At 50.7% G+C, this 18,185-nt stretch overlaps 1 protein-coding gene across 1 annotated transcript; it reads left to right on the top strand.

The window, feature by feature from the left end:
* The first annotated feature begins 5,450 nt into the window (after positions 1-5,450).
* Positions 5,451-8,708, top strand: CBLN1 (cerebellin 1 precursor). Its single transcript, XM_012472230.3, has 3 exons — positions 5,451-6,068; positions 6,228-6,347; positions 7,634-8,708. The coding sequence occupies exons 1-3, from the start codon at positions 5,805-5,807 to the stop codon at positions 7,829-7,831; spliced, it is 582 nt and encodes a 193-aa protein (XP_012327653.2). The 5' UTR covers positions 5,451-5,804; the 3' UTR covers positions 7,832-8,708.
* The last annotated feature ends 9,477 nt before the right edge of the window (positions 8,709-18,185 follow it).

The raw sequence follows: 18,185 nt of genomic DNA, 5'->3' as shown, positions 1-18,185 counted from the left end.
AATTTCCTTAAGATCCCTAACAAAATTGCTGATAACTTGCCCCACATGTTAATCCAGCCACTCACAGATGACAACACTTACCATTTCTTTGATAAATGCCAAATGCATTTCAAGTATATACCTGAAATATTTGTTTAAATGCTTTCTGACCTATTAATTTTATATATGTGTATGTGTCCATTTTGTATACCCTCTGATTATAGGACAAATGTAAATAAATCCAAAGAATAATCAAAGCTACCATTTTCAAGAAGCCTTCTTTGTAGAACCAGAAGAGTCTTAAATAGGCTTTTCAGGTATGCATCTCTTCTTATCACTAAACACCAAGTCCTGCAGGCCAGGCATCATGTGGGTCATCTTTACAGTGGGCACAGGTCCTAAAACAGCGTCGGGTACGTTGTAGGCACTCCATAAATGCTTGCTGAATTGGCTAAACCTTGGTTTGTCCCCATAATCAACCACTGCAAACCGCACACAGGTAATTACTTCTTGGAAAGATTCCAACTAGTGTTTGATGTTACCTATGTGGTTTTCTCTCAAGAGCAGCTCTGTAGGATTACATTATTTTCTATTTTTTTTTCTTTGACCTTAATGTCATCTACTTCAATAACAGCTTCATACAAAATTTCTACCAGCACATACCACAGCAGATTCAAGGCCTTGTTTTAAAAATGGTGCCAGTAGCTCTTAATTTAGAATATATATAGTCTCTTCTGAACATGGGCTAGGAAAATGCATAATTTGGTAATAACAGAAGAGCTGAAGACACATTAAATATATTGTTTCATTTCTGTAAGATAAAAAAAAGATGTTATCAACAGACCTGTCCTTCATTAAAAAGTAAAACTGTGTTTTCCTACATCTTATAAAAGTGTCCAGTTACAAACTATTTTGAAATGTAACTTTTAAAAATGTAAACAGCAAAAATGTTGTATTTAAAATGAATTTGAACAGGCAAAAGAAAAAAAAAAGATAAACCCAGAAGATAAATGTTTTGGTGAAAGTTAAAATACTATTTCATCTTTGGACAACTTAGAATCATTCCTGCATTTTATAGTCTATTTAGGCATTAATTTGAAATAATCTTGAACCTTGAAATCCTAAATCTAACACTCTTCAGAACAAAGTAGCCTTTCTCTTCTGCTTTATGAGCAAATGGACTAAATACTAGGGAATGGTACTGTCTGGGCTTTTGAAACAAGATTGAAAGAGATGAAATCCTGTTTGATATATATAAACATTAGAGAATCCATTTTGAATTAATAAAAGGATAAATTTGTTCTATATCCCAAAATGGTTCCCTTTCCCTGAAAATGTTCTCTCATTCCAACAATAGAGGGTTGGTTTTTTCCAGGGTGTGGTGTGGAGAGTGGGGGGTGGACAGAGTTGCCACGAATACGGCATCTATCAAGACTGCTGTTATATTCATTTCTCAAAATGCACTGTGGTAGGAAATTTAGAACGCAGTGAGAGAAAATAAACCTTTGACTTCAAAATAGGAGGCCACATTTAAAGCAGCAGGTAAAGTATAAAACAGTAACAGTATAAATTCTTTATCTGCAATCTTACAGTTCCCTAAATCTCTGTAACACATCACTTTAAAAGCCTCAGAGAAGTGGTTCTGTAATTATTTACCAATAATTCAACCCCTCAAAAGCCTTAGCAAGTTAAACCTTATAGTCTTACATTTTAGAAATGACCCAACTTGATCCTTTTATTCTTCAGAATCTCTCTCTTAAATTTTCATTTGTTTTTCATTAATTGGTGAATAATGAGAAATTCTAGGTACCTTTCCACAAAGAAATGAAATTTTCACCTTACCAGGAACCTAACAAATGAAGAGATAGAAATCAATTCCAACAGAATATTACCAAAGAAATCTTTTAGAATAGACTGTTACAATTATTTATTTATATTTATCTGGCTCTACTGTTTGAGGTACATTTACACTTCAAAGCTAAACCTCAAATAACATCATAGTGATGTTTAGCTGTGGTCTTGAAGACCGAAAAAAACCATGACAAACACACATCTATTTTCTTGACTATTGTGTCTGTCTTCATCACCATTCTGATAGTCTGCAATGCATTGCAGCTCACCCTTTGGGAAGGACTAAAGGAGACATCTGTTGGTTCCACTTGCTCAGCATCCCTGCCCTAATTTTCCTTTGGAGAACCCCTTTATTCTAGACCACGTGAAGCTAATGCCAAACCCCATTCCCGGGGATGCACCTGAATCCAACCTCGGTCCTCAAAATAAGTCTCTTCTCCATGTTCAGAGAAGAGCAAGCGACTTAAACCATCCTCGTAAGAACAGACCTGGGACTTCTGCTGCAAATATTGAAGAATATGTATTCTTTTTTCTTGCTAGGACTAAGCTGGTAGTACGTTCTACGAGGTTATCATATGGAAACAACTTGTCTGAAAATGAAGCCACAACTGTGAAACTGATCCTGGTAACCTTGATCCAGCCCTACCTTAAATGGCAGGACCTAACTTGAGGCTTTTTGCATCAACCAAATAAAGTCCTTATTAAGCCAGTTTGAGTTCGTTTTGTCACTTGCAGCTAGCTAAAAGAATTCAGATTCTAACAATGTGACAATAGCAAAAACGAACGTGACTGCTTTTGAGGTTTCTAATGGATTTTCCTTCCTATATACAGGATTTCATTTAATCCTCACAATTCAGAAAAGCACATGTCTATTAACATTAAATTAACATTCATTATTTTGAACACATACTATGTGGACAAGGGACAGGGAAAGCCAAGGGAGTAATCAATGTGAAATCTCACTTATGTGGGAGGGAAGTGGAAGTTACTCAGGGCACTCAACAGATACCATCAAATGAAAGAATAAACAGTATATGGAAGAGCCAGGAGGTGATACTTCACCAATTCCTGGATGAAAAATTAGGAGATGATGAACTCTGAACAGGCAGCCTAATGAGAATGGCTCAAGCAACAGGACACAGAGAGGGAGTTAGGTTAGATATGGAGTTCTTTGGAGTTTTCACCTCTGCGTGGGTGCAGCTGCTGTCAGTGGGATAGGGAAAAAGGAAGGGGCTGAGTTTGCAAGGCAGGGAGGGAGGAGACTGTGAGTCAGTGAAACAGGGCCCTCAGAATGACAAGTCTGAACCAGAGAGGCTAAGGCTGAAAATACGAGATGGGTAACCACTGGCATAGAGATGGCAGTTCAGGCTTGGGCATTGCCCACCAGAGCCTCGCCATGAAGAGAAGAGGAGGAGGCTGGCCACCACCTCCCTCTGGGTAATTGTAACCCTGCTTGTGAGCTCCTGAAAACAGGTTCTTTCACTACCCCCATCTCTTGCTCTTGATTGCAACCCAGCATTCAGGAGGCACCCAGTAAATACCTTGGAGTGATGGACAACGCAGCACCAGGGCACTGAGAAGACCCCAGGGCACCAGGGGCTGGTTCTACAAGGGTGTCCCTCACGGTCCCCTTCAGCGCGCGGCCAGAGTTGCCAGTCTTGGCCGCTACTCAGGATGCAGTTTCATTATTCAGCTCTCACCTCTTAAATTAGTTCATGCTCTCACATTAGGAGTAATCATAGCTGGCAACGCTTTCTGGGGATGTCTCAGAAAAATCTGAGTTGAAAAAATATTTTTGTGTCATTTTAATTTAAAGTAAAATTGCTGCTGCTTCCCCGGCCCTTCCTTTCCTCCTGGCCCATCCAGCGACCCGGCAGGGCTCACAACGGAGGCAAGGGTCGGAAGAGAGATTACCTCCATATAATTCCTTAAACAGCTATCAGTCAAGTCTCAGAAAAAAACAAGAGATCTAGAAGCATAGACGTGGCTGCTGGCGATCCCAAAGCTGGGGGAGAGCGTACACTGGGAATGGCCAGCCGGGCCAGAGGCGAGCCCCTAGGCCGAAGGCAGGAGCGCTTTGCCTGCCTGTGTCCCTCGTCTCTACAGCTCCCGAGTCTGTGCTGGCTTCGCTGAGCACGCCAGGTTCAAGGTCGCACGGCGGGCACCCGAGAGCCTAGAGCCGGTGGGCAGCGTTCCAGCCGGCCTTAGCCTGAGGTCCGGAGCCGCGCTTCTGCTTTGGACTTGACGGACAGGTCCGCCCGCTCTCCGGCTGCCAGGTTACCCGCCCGCGTTCACCCTTCAGGGCTACCTCTCCCGCACCCAGGCTGGAACGCCTGGAGCGCGCCCTTTCTCTCCCAATCTCCGCAGCTCTCCACTCTCCCCGAAACTTGGCGAAGCTGCATTTTGACTTTCACGTTTTTGACTAGGTGTGTGTAGTTCCAAGTCCATGCGTGGGACGAAAATCCACTTAGGATAAAAATTATTCTCGAAAAATTGCCCATAAATCTCAAGATCTGGTGTCTACACTCAAGGAAAGGCTGTGCAGGTACGTGCGCATAAAGCACGCCGTAAGGGTGCACAGTAAATAAAAAGCATGAATGCAAAATGTAAATTTTAAGTGCAAAATAGAAAAGCAGTACTTGTTACCGCCCCGCACGCTGGATTTTAAGGGGCAGGAAGGCTAGCCTCGGCTGCTTTTGCTCAGCCCCGCGTCTTCAGCGCCCAGCTCAGTACCCGGTACTTCGTACCGGTTCAATGATCTCTCCTGAATAAGTGAATAAATGAAGAAATGAATGAATGACCGCTGGATCTGACCCCCGAGGCCCGCTGGGCAGTCGCTGCGGGAGGCGGGAGAGAGTGAGAGGCCAAGCTCCACCGTCGCGGCCGCCGGCTGGGGCAGGGGGAACGGAGACGCCTGGCGCCCCGGCTCCGCACCGAGTCCCCGCGGCGAATGCCAGGCCAGCAGCTCCCGGGCACCACGTGCGCCCACGCGGAGCCGCGCAGGCCCCGCCCCGCCGCGCGCGCACGCGCCCAGTAGCCCGGCCGCCGCGACCCTGCGCTAGGCTCGCCCTGCGCGCCGGCTGCCCTCGCGCCCGCGCCCGCTGGGGGGCGCTCCTCTCCCACCCGGCGCGCCCACACGCGGGCGGGCGCCTCGCAGCCCTCAGCGATTCCACTCCCGACCCCGGCACGCGCCGCCTCCTACCTGAGGGCCGACGAGGGGGGCGGGCGAGAGGGCCGAGGGGACGGAACAGGATCGAGGCGCCAGGCGGGAGGCGAGAAAGCGAGAGGCCACGGCGGACCCTCCGGGCGCGGACGCGGGCGCGCGCCCGCGCTCCCCGCCCGCGCTCCCTTCGCCGACTCCCGGCCAGAGCCCAACCCTGCTGCCGCGCGCCTCCCGCCTCGCAGCGCCTAATAACAACGGCGCCCCGGGTCAGGTGGCCGTGCGCGGACAGCGCCGCTATTGGTTCGGTGGGGAGCGCGGGGCGTCAGGATTGGCTGCGGGGCGTGGCCACCGCCGGGGCGGGGGCGGGGCCTCGGAGGGAGGCGGGCCGGGAGGCGGGCCGGGAGGCGGCGGGGGCGGGGCCAGGCCGCGGTCCGCGCCTTTGTGCCCGGCGCGCGCTCTCCGCCCGCTCCGGCTGCGGCGCCGGCTGCATCAATAATTCAGAGCGGTGGTGGCGGCGGCAGCGGCGGGTGCGGGCAGGAGGCGGCGGCAGCAGCGGGACCGAGCAGCAGCGGCTATGCATCCAAGTGCAGCAGGGCAGCCGCGGCACCCCTGACGCCCGCGAGGGGCTCCGGGAGCACAGCGCGAAAGGGACACTCGTCCCGGAGTGCGAGGAAGAGCAGTAGCATCCAGAGCGGCGGCGGCGGAGCTGCGCACGGAGCTGAGGAGGGGGCTTCGGAGCGGGACTGGGGCGGGGGGGCGGCTGGCACAAGCGGCCCCGGGGGTGGGGGGCGGGGTGGGCGCCGGCGGCGCGATGCTGGGCGTCGTGGAGCTGCTGCTGCTGGGGGCTGCGTGGCTGGCGGGCCCGGCCCGCGGGCAGAATGAGACGGAGCCCATCGTGCTGGAGGGCAAGTGCCTGGTGGTGTGCGACTCCAACCCCACGTCGGACCCCACGGGCACAGCCCTGGGCATCTCTGTGCGCTCCGGCAGCGCCAAGGTGGCTTTCTCTGCCATCAGGAGCACCAACCACGAGCCGTCCGAGATGAGTAATCGCACCATGATCATCTACTTCGACCAGGTGAGTGCTCCGTCCTCCCGCGGCGTGCAGATTGGGCTGGTTAGGGAGGGGTGGATGGAAGACCGAAGCCTGGTCCTTTCCAAGGGCTCTGCAGAGGCGCGGGGACGACAGTCCGGGACCAATTCCTGCTCGCTCCCCTTCGTTCCCGTCTCGTTGTAGGTACTAGTGAACATTGGGAACAACTTTGATTCAGAACGCAGCACTTTCATCGCCCCGCGCAAAGGGATCTACAGTTTTAACTTCCACGTGGTAAAAGTCTACAACAGACAGACCATCCAGGTCAGCTGCTGCCTCGGGCTGGGCCCTGGCCCCTTAGGGGGTAACTGGCCGCAGGGGTGCTCGGGCTGTCCGGAGGTGGGAGGCAGAAGTGGCGGCTGCATGTGCTTCGGGCTGCTTGGAGGGACAAATAGTCCCTCTCAGTTCTGCTTTCTCAGTCTCTGGCTCTTGGGATCCAGCTCCATAACCCCCAGAGGCAGAATTTTCTGCCTCCACCTTCTGGGCCCCTCCGAAGGGTTCCTGGATTGCAGGGACTTCCTTGTAACCGCTGTTGTTAGCGCCCCATACAGCTGCCACTTGGGGAACCTTCCCGGACTCCCCGGGAAGTACCGTCGACAGTACCCCCGATCCTTTGCCCCAGCTCGGAAGCCTAGGAGGCTGCTAGTGTGCTTGTCTTCAGCACCACGGACAGGGCACCTGTTTTCCCCGACTTGCCCCCAATTCCCCACCCTACGCTGATTCTGGGTTTTTGAGCTAGCAGCTTTTGGCCCTGGAGGGTGAGGGGTGGAGAGAAGAGGGAGGGAGGGGGCGTTAGTGCCACTCTCTCCCGGCTCCAGCCTTGTCCCAGCAAGCACTCGCCTGCTCTCCAGGTACCTAAAGATGTCCAGGTTTCCCTTGGGCGCCGAGAGAAGCGGGACACACAGCTGGGGAGAGGGCGCGGGCCCTTGGCTGACGCTGCCACCACAAGGGCAAAACCAGGCAGTGGCGGGCGAGGCTGGATGGGGGCGGGAATTGAGCCCCTGGTTTGGAGAGGAAATACGGAGTGCCGCTGGGAGCGAAATTTCTAATCAGAAATCACAGTGTCTTCTCCACTGTGTCCTGGTAACTGGGACTAGGAGGGATCAGGGGCTTTTTGTTCGTTCATTTTTGTTTTTCCGGGAGCGCTGGAAAAACCCCGAGTTGCTGGGTGTTTTTGTTTGTTGTTTTTTGAGGCTGAGGGGAAATGGGAGAGAGGTCAAAGGTCTCAGGGCTCTAGAGCCACCTCACGGGTTTATTAAATTGGATCGTAGAGCACAGTCCAGATTCGCTTGGAGCGCTCATTTGAGAATCTGGAATAAGAGCAACTCCCGTTTTGGGAACAGACCCTTCCTCTCACCCAGGTGTTAGGTCTTTCGCCTCACTGGAGCCTCAGCAGTAAGCTGCAAAGCCCCCTTTCCTCCTTTCGTCCCCCGACCCCTCCGTGCTTCCAGGCCTTACAGGATGTTAGCCGAGTGCGGGGAGGTTCGCTCCACCGCAGCTTCGGTGCCTGCCTAGGTTGCGCCTCTGAAGCGGGCCTTTCTCTTTCTCAGGTGAGCCTCATGCTAAACGGGTGGCCGGTGATTTCAGCCTTCGCTGGTGATCAGGACGTGACCCGGGAGGCCGCCAGCAACGGAGTCCTAATCCAAATGGAGAAAGGCGACCGAGCATACCTCAAGCTAGAGCGGGGAAACTTGATGGGGGGCTGGAAGTACTCGACCTTCTCTGGATTCCTCGTGTTTCCTCTCTGACTGGCTCATAGCCGGAAGGGAGGCAGGGAGACGGCGAAGGCAGGAAGGGGAGTGAGAAAGAGGCTGAAATTAAGAGGGCGAGAAAGCAGCACGACTTGAAACTTCCTACACGTTCCCTAACTGTATCTGGGTAAAAAGGTGCAAGCCCGGCGGTGGGACAACTTTGTCCATTTCCTTATTAGGAGAATAAATTCCGCTTAGCTCTGCGCACTCCCATTTCCAAAAATAAACTCGCCTCCCCATGCCAGTTGCAGTAAACAAGAAAGAGACTGCCTTGTCATTGTTTCTTATCCCTAACTTCATGTTCCCTGCAAACAATTTAAAGAAACTGTGTATTTCACTACATAATCTGAAATCTTTCTCCCTAGCCCCCTCTGAATTATTCTACCTACTGAAATCTAATATATTCCCCGCCCCCAACCTTTTTTTCCGTTTGGAGAGGGGGTAAGTTTTTTTTATTTATTTATTTTTTATTTGGATAGGGGAGGTAGTTTTAATTTGGCAAGTGTTGCTCTTCTTAAAACACCGCTCAAGTTAATTAGCTGAAGATACTTTGAATCCTCGGCTACTTGTTAGCAGAGAAAGGACTCACCCTTAGTGGTGACTGGTTTAAAAAATATGAATATATATCATTTGTACACGAAGAACTCTTCCCAGTGGAAACTGGCTGTGTTTCCGTATTTCTATGTCCTATTCGGAGTGATCGTGAAATCTAAGGCTGCTTGATGTTCTGATGCTTGTCAATGCCGTCGTGCTCTGTGGCTCCATGAAACGCCAAGGAGCTTCTTCCGGACGCTTCCTCTTCCTCTGTAACATACGTGTGAATAGCCAAGATTTAATTTTGCTTTAATCCAATAAAGTCGAAGTGGGACTTTTATTTTTCTGAAATAGCTTTCTAAACTTCGCATCTTCTCCAGCTGCGAGGTTGGGGGTCGGGGGTGCCAGAGGGCGAGGTTCCGAGGGGCAGGAGACTTCGGGGAACGCAATCAGAGATAGGCCTGGGCGCGAGGGCTTCGTCTCAGAGCCGGCCTTGCGCTCCTTCCTGCGCCAGGCCGGGGCCAGCACTGCATTCGCCTGTGTTCACAGCTTTGGCGCAAACCTAAGAAATGTGGCGGAAATCCTGCTAGGCCAGGTGCGGCCGCCGGCCCGGGAACGAAGTTTGATTTTTTTCTTTGAGTTCCAAATGCATCAGGAATAGTCCCAGTTTGAGGACCCAAACCACCCTGCCTGGAGCGGCAGACTCCACACGCCTTCTGTCTCCGGATGTCTCCCACAGCGTCTGCCCCGCAGTTCCCGAAGCAGCGTAAGTTTTATATACCGCCTCTGAATCCGGAGTCCACCCGCCGCATACTATGGCGCCCAAGACCTATGATTCCGCTCATTCACAGGACTTTATTCAAGAGGTTCGTCCAGGAGTCTTAATTGTATCGGAACATAATGTGAAAGTAAAATTGAAATAAACGACCGTTTTAAGTCTGGAAGGCTGACCCAGTTGCTTCGGCAGCGGGGAGGTAGGGAGTCGGAGCAGCCTGGAGCGAAGGGCAGGGAGCTGGGAGCTGCAGCCGGGTGGGTCCCTGCAGTTGTGGTTCCTTTCAGAGAAACTTTTTCCTGGCCCAAAATTCAGGAATGACTTGAATTTTCTCTAGGGGCGTGGGGAGAAGGGAGAGTTAATAATAGAAAAATAAGCAACGTTTCTCGGATGGATTTATCCCAGAGGCTCCTTTGAGTTAGAAATTCACGGAGCACAGGGCCTCTGTTGAAACCCGGGCTCGTTCTTCTCCGCGTCCAATCAGGAGAGCTTTGAAGCAGCTCTAGCAGGCGCCCTCGCAGCCCAGTGGCTCAGGGTCCGCAGAGATAGGTAGGGACTTCGCCGGTGAGGAGTGGACCCAAGTACTTTTCTGTTTCGGCCCAACAGTGCTTTCTCCGCACTCTCCTGGTTGGGACGGTTGGAGCCTTTGGCAACAAAACTAGCTTGACCCAGCCTGGCACGTGGAGATCAGTAGGGTGCGTATAGGCGCGAGGCTCTGGTGTCCCGCAGATTGGAGAGGCACTGCTCAAGGAAGCGGCCCCTGAACACTTTGGTGCTCCCTGGGCTGCAGGTAGGTGGGTCACCTCTCTTCCTTAGGGTGAGAACCACCAGGGTTCTGGTCTCCGTGGCTTCCTGTTCTGTGGGACCACCAGCCTGTGTCCCGGTGGAGTGACTTTGGCAAGTCCGCTCTCAGGCCCTAAATTTGCCCATCCATATAAAGACAGGGAGAAATCTAAACATCTCCCAGAGTTCCTCCTGCTCTGTGGATCTAGCCCTCCTCTACTCCCAGTCCAGGAGTCTGCAGATTCTTTTGCCTGGATGAGTGAGTGCTGGCTGCAGCCTGTGCTTAGTGGCTGCTGAGTGGCGGCTTCTGAGTGCTAGGCCTCTGGCTAGGGTGCAGGCCAGGGGAAGCCTGTGCATCCTGGAACTGGGGCTCACTCCAGACCCCCAGCTCTGGAGCCTGGAAGGTGAGTACAGTGGGAGCAAATTGTCCCCAAGTTGGAAGAAGAAGGGTTGATTTTCCTTTGGTTCTGCTGTAGCTCAGCAGACCTTCTTCCTGGGAAAGGATTCCTGCCTCCCACAATGTCCAGACTTGGTAGTGGAAACCCTTCTTAATTGAGCTCTAGACTCCTTCTTTCTCCATCTCCTGACTCCTTCCCTTGCCATCTGATGATTCCATCTCCCACTGTTGTCTTTATGCCTCCACACCTGCTGTTCCTGATTGAAGCTGAAGCACCCCTTCTCTCGTCCACTTTGCAAGATCCTATCCTGCTGAGGACCCAAGAAGCCCAGCTGAAAGGCTGCCTCCTCTGGGAAGATGTTCTGTCCACCCAGTACAAGCATTGCTTCCCTGAGCTTCAACACCCCTTTTGCATCTTCCAACCAGGCCTTGTTTCATGCTGGTTGGGAAGGGAGACATCTGGGGCTGGACTTGTCTTTTACTCTCTGTGGGTTTCGTGGGGCAGAGACAGCCCACACAGCACTTAGGTGCTAACTTGGTGAGCTGCCCCAGAGGGCTCTCGGAAGATGCAGGGCTCCATGTCTCCCAAACTGCCCTTACCATCAGGTCTGAGCCTCCCAGTGGCCTGAGTGGGGCTATGGATAGCTCTCCCCAGGGACCTGGAGTGAGGTTCAAGGCCTTAGGGGGATGGAAAAGGAGAGGCACTAGGTAGAGACTACCTTCCTGCCCCCAGCCAGAGGCTAGGGAGGGGACTGATTCTGCAACCCACACTTCACAGTGGCATCCTTTCATGCCTAGAATCCTTTGGGCCCTTGCGGATCTGGGCCCCACCTCTTGCTTTCATCTGAAAGAAAATCCTTCAGATCAGAGTCTATAAGGGTTCCAAAGCCACTTCCCCATTCAGCCTTACCCTGGTTCCAAAGGCTCCTCCCCAGCCCAGGTCATCCTGGTCACCTCCTCCCAGAAGCCTTCCATGCCTTTCTTCTCCCGCCTCCCTCTTCGGAGCGTGGCCTCTATTACTAGCCTGCCTCCTCCCTCCCCGCACCCCGCCAGTTCTCCCAGGGGCAGAGGCTATGTCTTACTCTGTGCAGCGTTTCCGGCACCCAGCCAGGCTTAAAGGTATGTTGAGGGGAACTTAGGGAGGCTTCTAGGACCCAAGGAGCCCAGACCTGGCTATTCCAACCGGTTCTCCACACCGCTGAGGCGAGGAGCCGAGGGTGATCTCTGTGGTCTCTGCTGTCTGCGTAGCAGCGCCGGGATGCGCTGGGCCCCGCGCCGGCCCCCAGCTCGCTTGCTCCCCAGCCGCTGCTTTCACCATTAGCCGAGCTGGGAGCGTGCCTTCCAAGCTGCGCTGGAGCGCTAATGCTCAGAGCCCGGGCACATCCCCTCCTAATGAGAACTTAATTACCCAGATGGAGAGGGAGCCTCACCCGGTTCCTTAATTGTTGCCTTAATGGTGTGGTGGTAGGGAATAGTGCGGGGCGGAGGGGAGGCGTGGGACTTTGTCACAGGTTGTAGGTTGGGTCCTGGGCCGCGCGGACCCAGTGGAAGACGAAAGACCCAGAGCTGCGGACGTGTGCCCTGCACTTGGCCTCTGGCTTCATATGAGACCTTAGAATACTCTTCCCGAATCTAAGCCTTACTTCAGGGGACTTTCACAAATGCGAGAGGTGGGCTGGAAGACGCCTAGTGTTACTTCCAGGCAGTCTTACTTACTTTTCTGATCAGTGTCGGTGAGTCCAAGCCTTCCTCCTGGTGTCCAGCCACCCACCTTCTGCAGGTGCTGGGCCTAGTCACCTCCACAGGCTTTCAAACAAAACATTGAAACCTAATATTGACTCTGGGTGAGGAAGTGGGGGAGGGGGAGCAGTGGTGAACCCGAGGTCAAACAGACAGGAAACTCAGGCACATCCGTTTGAGCTAATTCCGAGAAAAAAAAAAAGGCAGGGGCAGGGTGGGATTGCCCAGGGGCAATTACAAAGGTCTCTCAATCTCTTTGCACAGCCAGTACGTACACACTCCCCGTGATCCTCAGCGTCTTCGTATTTCAAATGGGAACAATAATGCCTTTACAACAGGGTAGTTGTGAAGACTGTGCTAAAAGGTCCAGAAAGTGATCATCACTGCCTGACACACAGTAGGTGCTGAATTAATGGAGCAACACTAAGGAGCGATCAATACCTGGCGTATCCCACAGTCACAGAAACAGGATATACAGGAACAGCTGGGTAGATTCCCAGCGGCATCAAACATGTGAAAACTGAAACCAGAGAACAAGCGAACCTGAATGGGGAAAGTAGGAAAAGGACCCTGTGTTCTTTCTTGTTCCTGCACACTATCCTATCCTCATCCACGTCAACCACAAGAACAGGAGATTTCACCCCCTAAATGTCTTTCCTCTTCATCCCTTTGCTTTTATATTTGCATCAACCATTGTAGATGAATGTTCTCCGTGTGTCTGCAGGCTCTCCCATCAGAACAAGAGCTCTAATGGCATACCTGTGTCCCTGTCAAGGGTGAGCCTTCAGAGTAAGAACTGCGTCTTCCTCATCTTGCCTGTCCCTGTGCCTCCTACTCAGTGCCTGGCACGGAGCAGGTGTCCTGCGATTGTGTCATGACCTAACCCAGATTGTGCCTGGCACAGTTGCAGGGTATGAACACGGCCAATGAAAGTGCCCTTCAGGGGACTTCCTGAACCTCTCAGTCCCTCCTGTCTCCCCATCCCTCTATATCAGTAGCAGGAACAATGCTGAAATGGAAGTGCTCCCAGACCTTGGGCAGAGAGGGAAACCTTTCTAGGTACCTGCACTTGCTTTGATCTCTTCTTCCCATTTCACTCTGAGCCCAGCCTGTCCCCAGCAAGTCCCAGTTGTGATCCTGAGAAGGCAGTGAGCAGGGACAATGAGAAACAGGCCAGGATCAGATGTATGGATTGGCTTTTGGATTTGTTGATACATTTTCTCACGGGGAAAATGCTTTGCTGTGCATCAATGAGGCTGCCTGCACTTCAGGAGGCAGTGAGGAAACACAGCGCTGCTGATGTCAGGAAGGAGAGCCTCGTGATTCTGAACAGAGGTCTTCCAGTCATGTGGCCACTAGCCACTCCCTAGACAAGAGTCTAGGGAGATCTTTGTTCATCTTGCTAAGCTCTGAAGACTTCAAGGAGGGGGGTGTAGGGTGAGGGATCAGGGTGCTTCATCTGAGCAGACTCCAACCTGACCTCAGTGCTCTGTTTGAGCTCTGTATAACCCTTCCTATACCCTATACTTCATTGGCAAAGCCCTCCCTGACCCTTACTCATCAACTTGTCCTCTGCTGACCACCTGAATTCTCCTATTCAGATCACGCCCGACCGCATCTCTGCTGCATGCTAAGCTCCAAGAGGATCAGATCCTCATCTGCAGGCTCCCCACGGTGTACCCAGTGCCTGGCACAGTGCCAGGAGTGGTAAATGCTCTTTCAATGTTCCTTGAATGCATGAGAAAGTGAGCACATGACTGTGTGGACAGATGGGTGGAGGGATTCCTGGTTGCATTGTGAGTACATCTGCCTGGCCCACCAGACTGGGAACTCCACAAAGTACCCGTTTTCTCTGCCTTGTTTATAGCTGTATCCCCAGTGCCTAGCACATTGTTTAGAATACAGTCAGTATGAAAAGTGCTTCTTGAATGAATGAATGAGGAATTACATGTATAATACTTTGGAAGTGTGACTCATGGGAGTCTGAGATTCTAGGGTGCAGGCTTGGCACTGTGCTCCTCTGTAAATCCTCGCTGTTCTACTGAATGTTTATTTTTGGAATGGAATTGCATTGTACCTGTTGTCTGGAGTTAACCCTATAGTACAAGTTGTTTTTGTATGCTGTTTGTCCCCACGCGCAACATACTGTGAGTGCCTTAGAGGGCAGGGATCATATTTTATTTTCCTTAAAGGAGAAGGATACTCTCCTTTCCCCACCAGCATTTAATAATGGGATTCAGTATTGGTTGATTAGTTGTTTAACTAATCCAGGATAAAGCCGTACAGCCTATGGCAATGGGTGGGCATTTCAGCCTTAGTGATGGTGGTAGGTGACAAAGATCACAGGATGCTAACCAGCAGGCTTTCCCGTGGTACTGGCAAACTGGCCAGATGTAAACAGTAGCCATACAGGGTCTTGACCAGTGAGGGGGCTGGTAATTCATTGTTCATGGATGGCCATAAGGTCACTGGGTTTTTGTTCTAGCTGGAAGCAGAATGAACTCTGAAATCCCATCATAGCTTTGGGTTCTGCTGCAGATCATGGAGTGGAATGGGCTCAGGTGGTTTCTTCTAAATAAAATCTAAGACTCACCCACCCCTCTCCATTTCTCAGACCCAGTGTCCAGCTGGGAGTTCAGCCCAACAAAGCGTTCTCTGGAATGCTCTGCTAGCTGCAGCAACCTGCTTACTCAGGTGAGGCTCAAGAGCCTTTTCTTTCATCATCAGAAATTACTGCACACTTTCAGGGAAACTTTCAAAGAGGGAAGAGGGAATTACTAACAAAGGAGAGGTAACTGGGCATTTTCTTCCTCCTCATTTAAAAGGAAGCTGTGTGCTCTGCCCAGATCTTGTATTGGAAAGACTCTCCTTTGTATTCTGAGAGACTCCAAAATAAACTCCCCAATGTGTACTTCTGCTGAGAAGTTCAGATGATTTTATAATGACTGAGTGGCTCCAAATATGGCATTAAAATGCAGCTGATGAGGAGCCTGCTATTTTACTAACTCATCTTGATCAAAGTTGGTGAATTTAGATCTCAGCAATGTTCCAAATGCTCTCTCTCTTTCTCTCTTTTCAGAGTTCATTTCAGGTAGATGGATTATTTACTTATTCTGAAGGTGCTGAGGGAGAGGGCATGTTAGCAATACCAATTGAGCTGTGGGTGCGAACTCATGGTTCATCCTCACGTGGCATCTGGGTGTCTGGTGTGTTTTCTTCCTCCGCATCTGAGCTCTTGATGCTTCCCAAGTGGGGGCTTTGCTTGGGAGGTTTGGCAGCATGTAGGCCTCAATAACCCCCTGCATCAAAGTGAGTGACAGTGGTGCTCTTTGAGGCTGTGAAGCTTGCAGCTGTTTTTCTTGATTGCTTAAATATGTCCCTGTCTCTGTCATGAAAAGTTGGGATCCAGGCTGAGAGCAGAAACAAGTCTGTTCCCCTAGGAGTGACATCACACAGCCTCGAGGGGCCCATGCTAATTCGAAGTCTATGCAATGCAAGACTCCACAGACAGCATTGAGGGTCTTTGTGTCTGCGTTTCCAGCTTAACATTGTCACCAGCATCTTGCCTTATAGCCCCAGCCCACAGAAAAAGCCATTGGTGGCTAGCTCTTAGAGATCTAATGGGAGTCTTCTTTGTTTTTTTTTGGGGGGGGTGGGTGGGGACATAGAGTCTTTTTCTGTTGCCCAGGCTGTAGTGCAGTGTCTTGATCTTGGCTCACTGCAGCCTCCGCCTCCTGAGTTCCAACGATCCTCCTGCCTCAGCCTCCCCAGTAGCTGGGACTATAGGCATGTGCCACCATGCCTGGCTAATACACACACACACACACACACACACACACACACACACACACACACACGTACATTAGTACAGATGGGGTTTCACTGTGTTGGCTAGGCTAGTCTCAAACTCCTGACCTTAAGTGATCTGCCTGCCTCAAAATACTGGGATTACATGCATGAGCCTGACTGTGAGTCTTCTTTGGACTATTCTTAACCCATTTTTTCCTCACTTGCCAGAGTGGGCTTCTTAAAATGTAAACCAAGCCAAGTGACTCTTCTGCTTAAAACTATCCAGTGTGAACCAAAACCCCTTATAGTAGCCTCCACGACTTCCATGATGGCACCTCTGCTGACCTCTGAGACCTCATCCTCTGTTGTTTTTCTCTATTGCAAAGTAGCTCATTCTGGATTTCTGTTAGTTCCTAGAATATGCCAAGCTGTTTCCTGTCCCAGAACCTTTGCAACTGTTGATACTTTGTGGGCAAGGGATATTCTTCCATCTCCCACTTACTGCTGTGGCCATTTCCTTCTCTGCTTTTGTATCTGAGCTACAAAGTCATCTTTGCAGTGAGGGGCCACCCTGATCACTCTGTCTAATGTTAAGACACCTCTTCTACCAGCTGAGCTTTATCATACTGCCCTGCTTCATTTTGCTTATAGTAGTCGTGACCCTGGGAAACGCTCATTTATCTGTTCACTTGTTTACTGCTTCTCTCCCTCCCTGGGGACAGGAACCTTGCTGTCTTGGGCCTTAATGTATTCCCAGTGGTTGGAAGAGAGTGTAGAATAGTAGGGGCTTGATTCGTGTATGAATGATAGAATGACAAACCAGCCATCCAGTCCTGATTCCCAGAGCTCAAAGCTTCTGCTCCATCAGAGCAGAGCCATCTCCTCATTAGTCCCTTTCCTTGGGAGCTCAGGAGGAGCTGAGGTCCATGGGAGCCATTAAATGTGTCACCCAGAAGTGCACCAGGAGCTGTGAGCTCAAAGATGGGGCTGGTAAACTGGTCTCTTAGCCACATGCCCAATAAATGCGTCTTTTGCTTGTTAATATCTGCTGTTAAAATAGCATAATTCAGCTCAGGCATGTGATTGAGCTAGGGAAAACTGACGTTAGCTGTGAATTATTGAATTTTTTCTTGCAGAAGTTATCCTGCAACAGACAAGCAGGAAACAAGGAGAACAAGGAGCAGAGAGACTTTGGTCTGGGGCAGAGGTGAAAAGCAGTCTGGATGTCATTCCTGGAACGGTTGCTCAACACGGAGCAGAAGTGGGTGATGAGGTGAGGACTCAGGGATGAGAGCGAGGCCTGAAGAGTCATGCACCAGGCAGAGGCAGCTTCGTGACTCTCCCTAAGATGGGAGAATGGAGCAGTGGGGGCAGAAATAGCAGCAATGCGAGTCTAAAGCTGCTGAGAAAAGATATTTATCCTCATACTGTAAAATATCCACCACAGAAATACACAGGTGGCTTGGAGTTGTCAATCAAAACATTGGTTCGACAATGCTGACCTCAGAATCGCTGCATGCCTGCCCAGAAGCAGCTCTGCTCTGCAGGTCTTGTAGAAAAACCAGGTGGGGAGCCTGTCTCACCCACAGTCCAGCAGAAGAGAGTGCAGTACAGAGAAGGATAAGAAAGTAGAATTAGGGGGTTGGCTGTCTATTTCCCTTGCATTAAGCCACTCCCACACCATTGTAAGTGCCTCATGGTCCAACTCAATTCTCATGACCTTTGGATTTCACCCCTGTTGTATGGGAGAGTAGCAAGCTCTGATGAAGAGAACAGACTTTGGAGCAGAGCTGGTTTTGAAGACTGACTTTATAACTGTACTCAGGACTCTTGTGGTTTCAGATGACTGAAAATCAACTCAAACTGGCTTTAGTACCACCCTCCCAAAAGAATTTACTCCCAGAACCAAAAAATCCAACAGGTGTTGAATTCAGATGTGGCTGAATCCAGGTGCTTAAACATGTTATCAGAAATCAGCCCTTTTTCACATGCAGGCTTATTTCTAGGTCCCCAATTGTGACAATTTGACTCCAGCAATAACAGGCTCACATTCTCCTTGGCTAGTTTCTCCATTAGGAAAAGAGCACTTTTCTTCCCCACAGTGCCAGCAAAAATTCCTCGGCTGATTGATATTCAACTAACTCGAAGTCATGTGCATTCCCACAAGCAATCCATATGGTCACAGAAAAAGAAATGAGCTAATTGGCCAAGCATGGAGCCAGGTGGGGTTGGAGATGGAGCTGGGAAGAGGTATCCTTATCTGGGAGCATCTGTTATCAAAAGAAGGGGGAATACATGTGAGGCTGGCTACTTCCTGGCTGTGTGACTTTAGGTGG

Source organism: Aotus nancymaae, unplaced genomic scaffold (genome assembly GCF_030222135.1).
Source record: "Aotus nancymaae isolate 86718 unplaced genomic scaffold, 86718_ANA_hifiasm-v0.15.2.pri h1tg000030l, whole genome shotgun sequence".
NCBI lineage: Eukaryota > Metazoa > Chordata > Mammalia > Primates > Aotidae > Aotus > Aotus nancymaae.
Note: the sequence above shows the minus strand (reverse complement) of the source record. Positions and strands in the feature narration are given on the sequence as shown.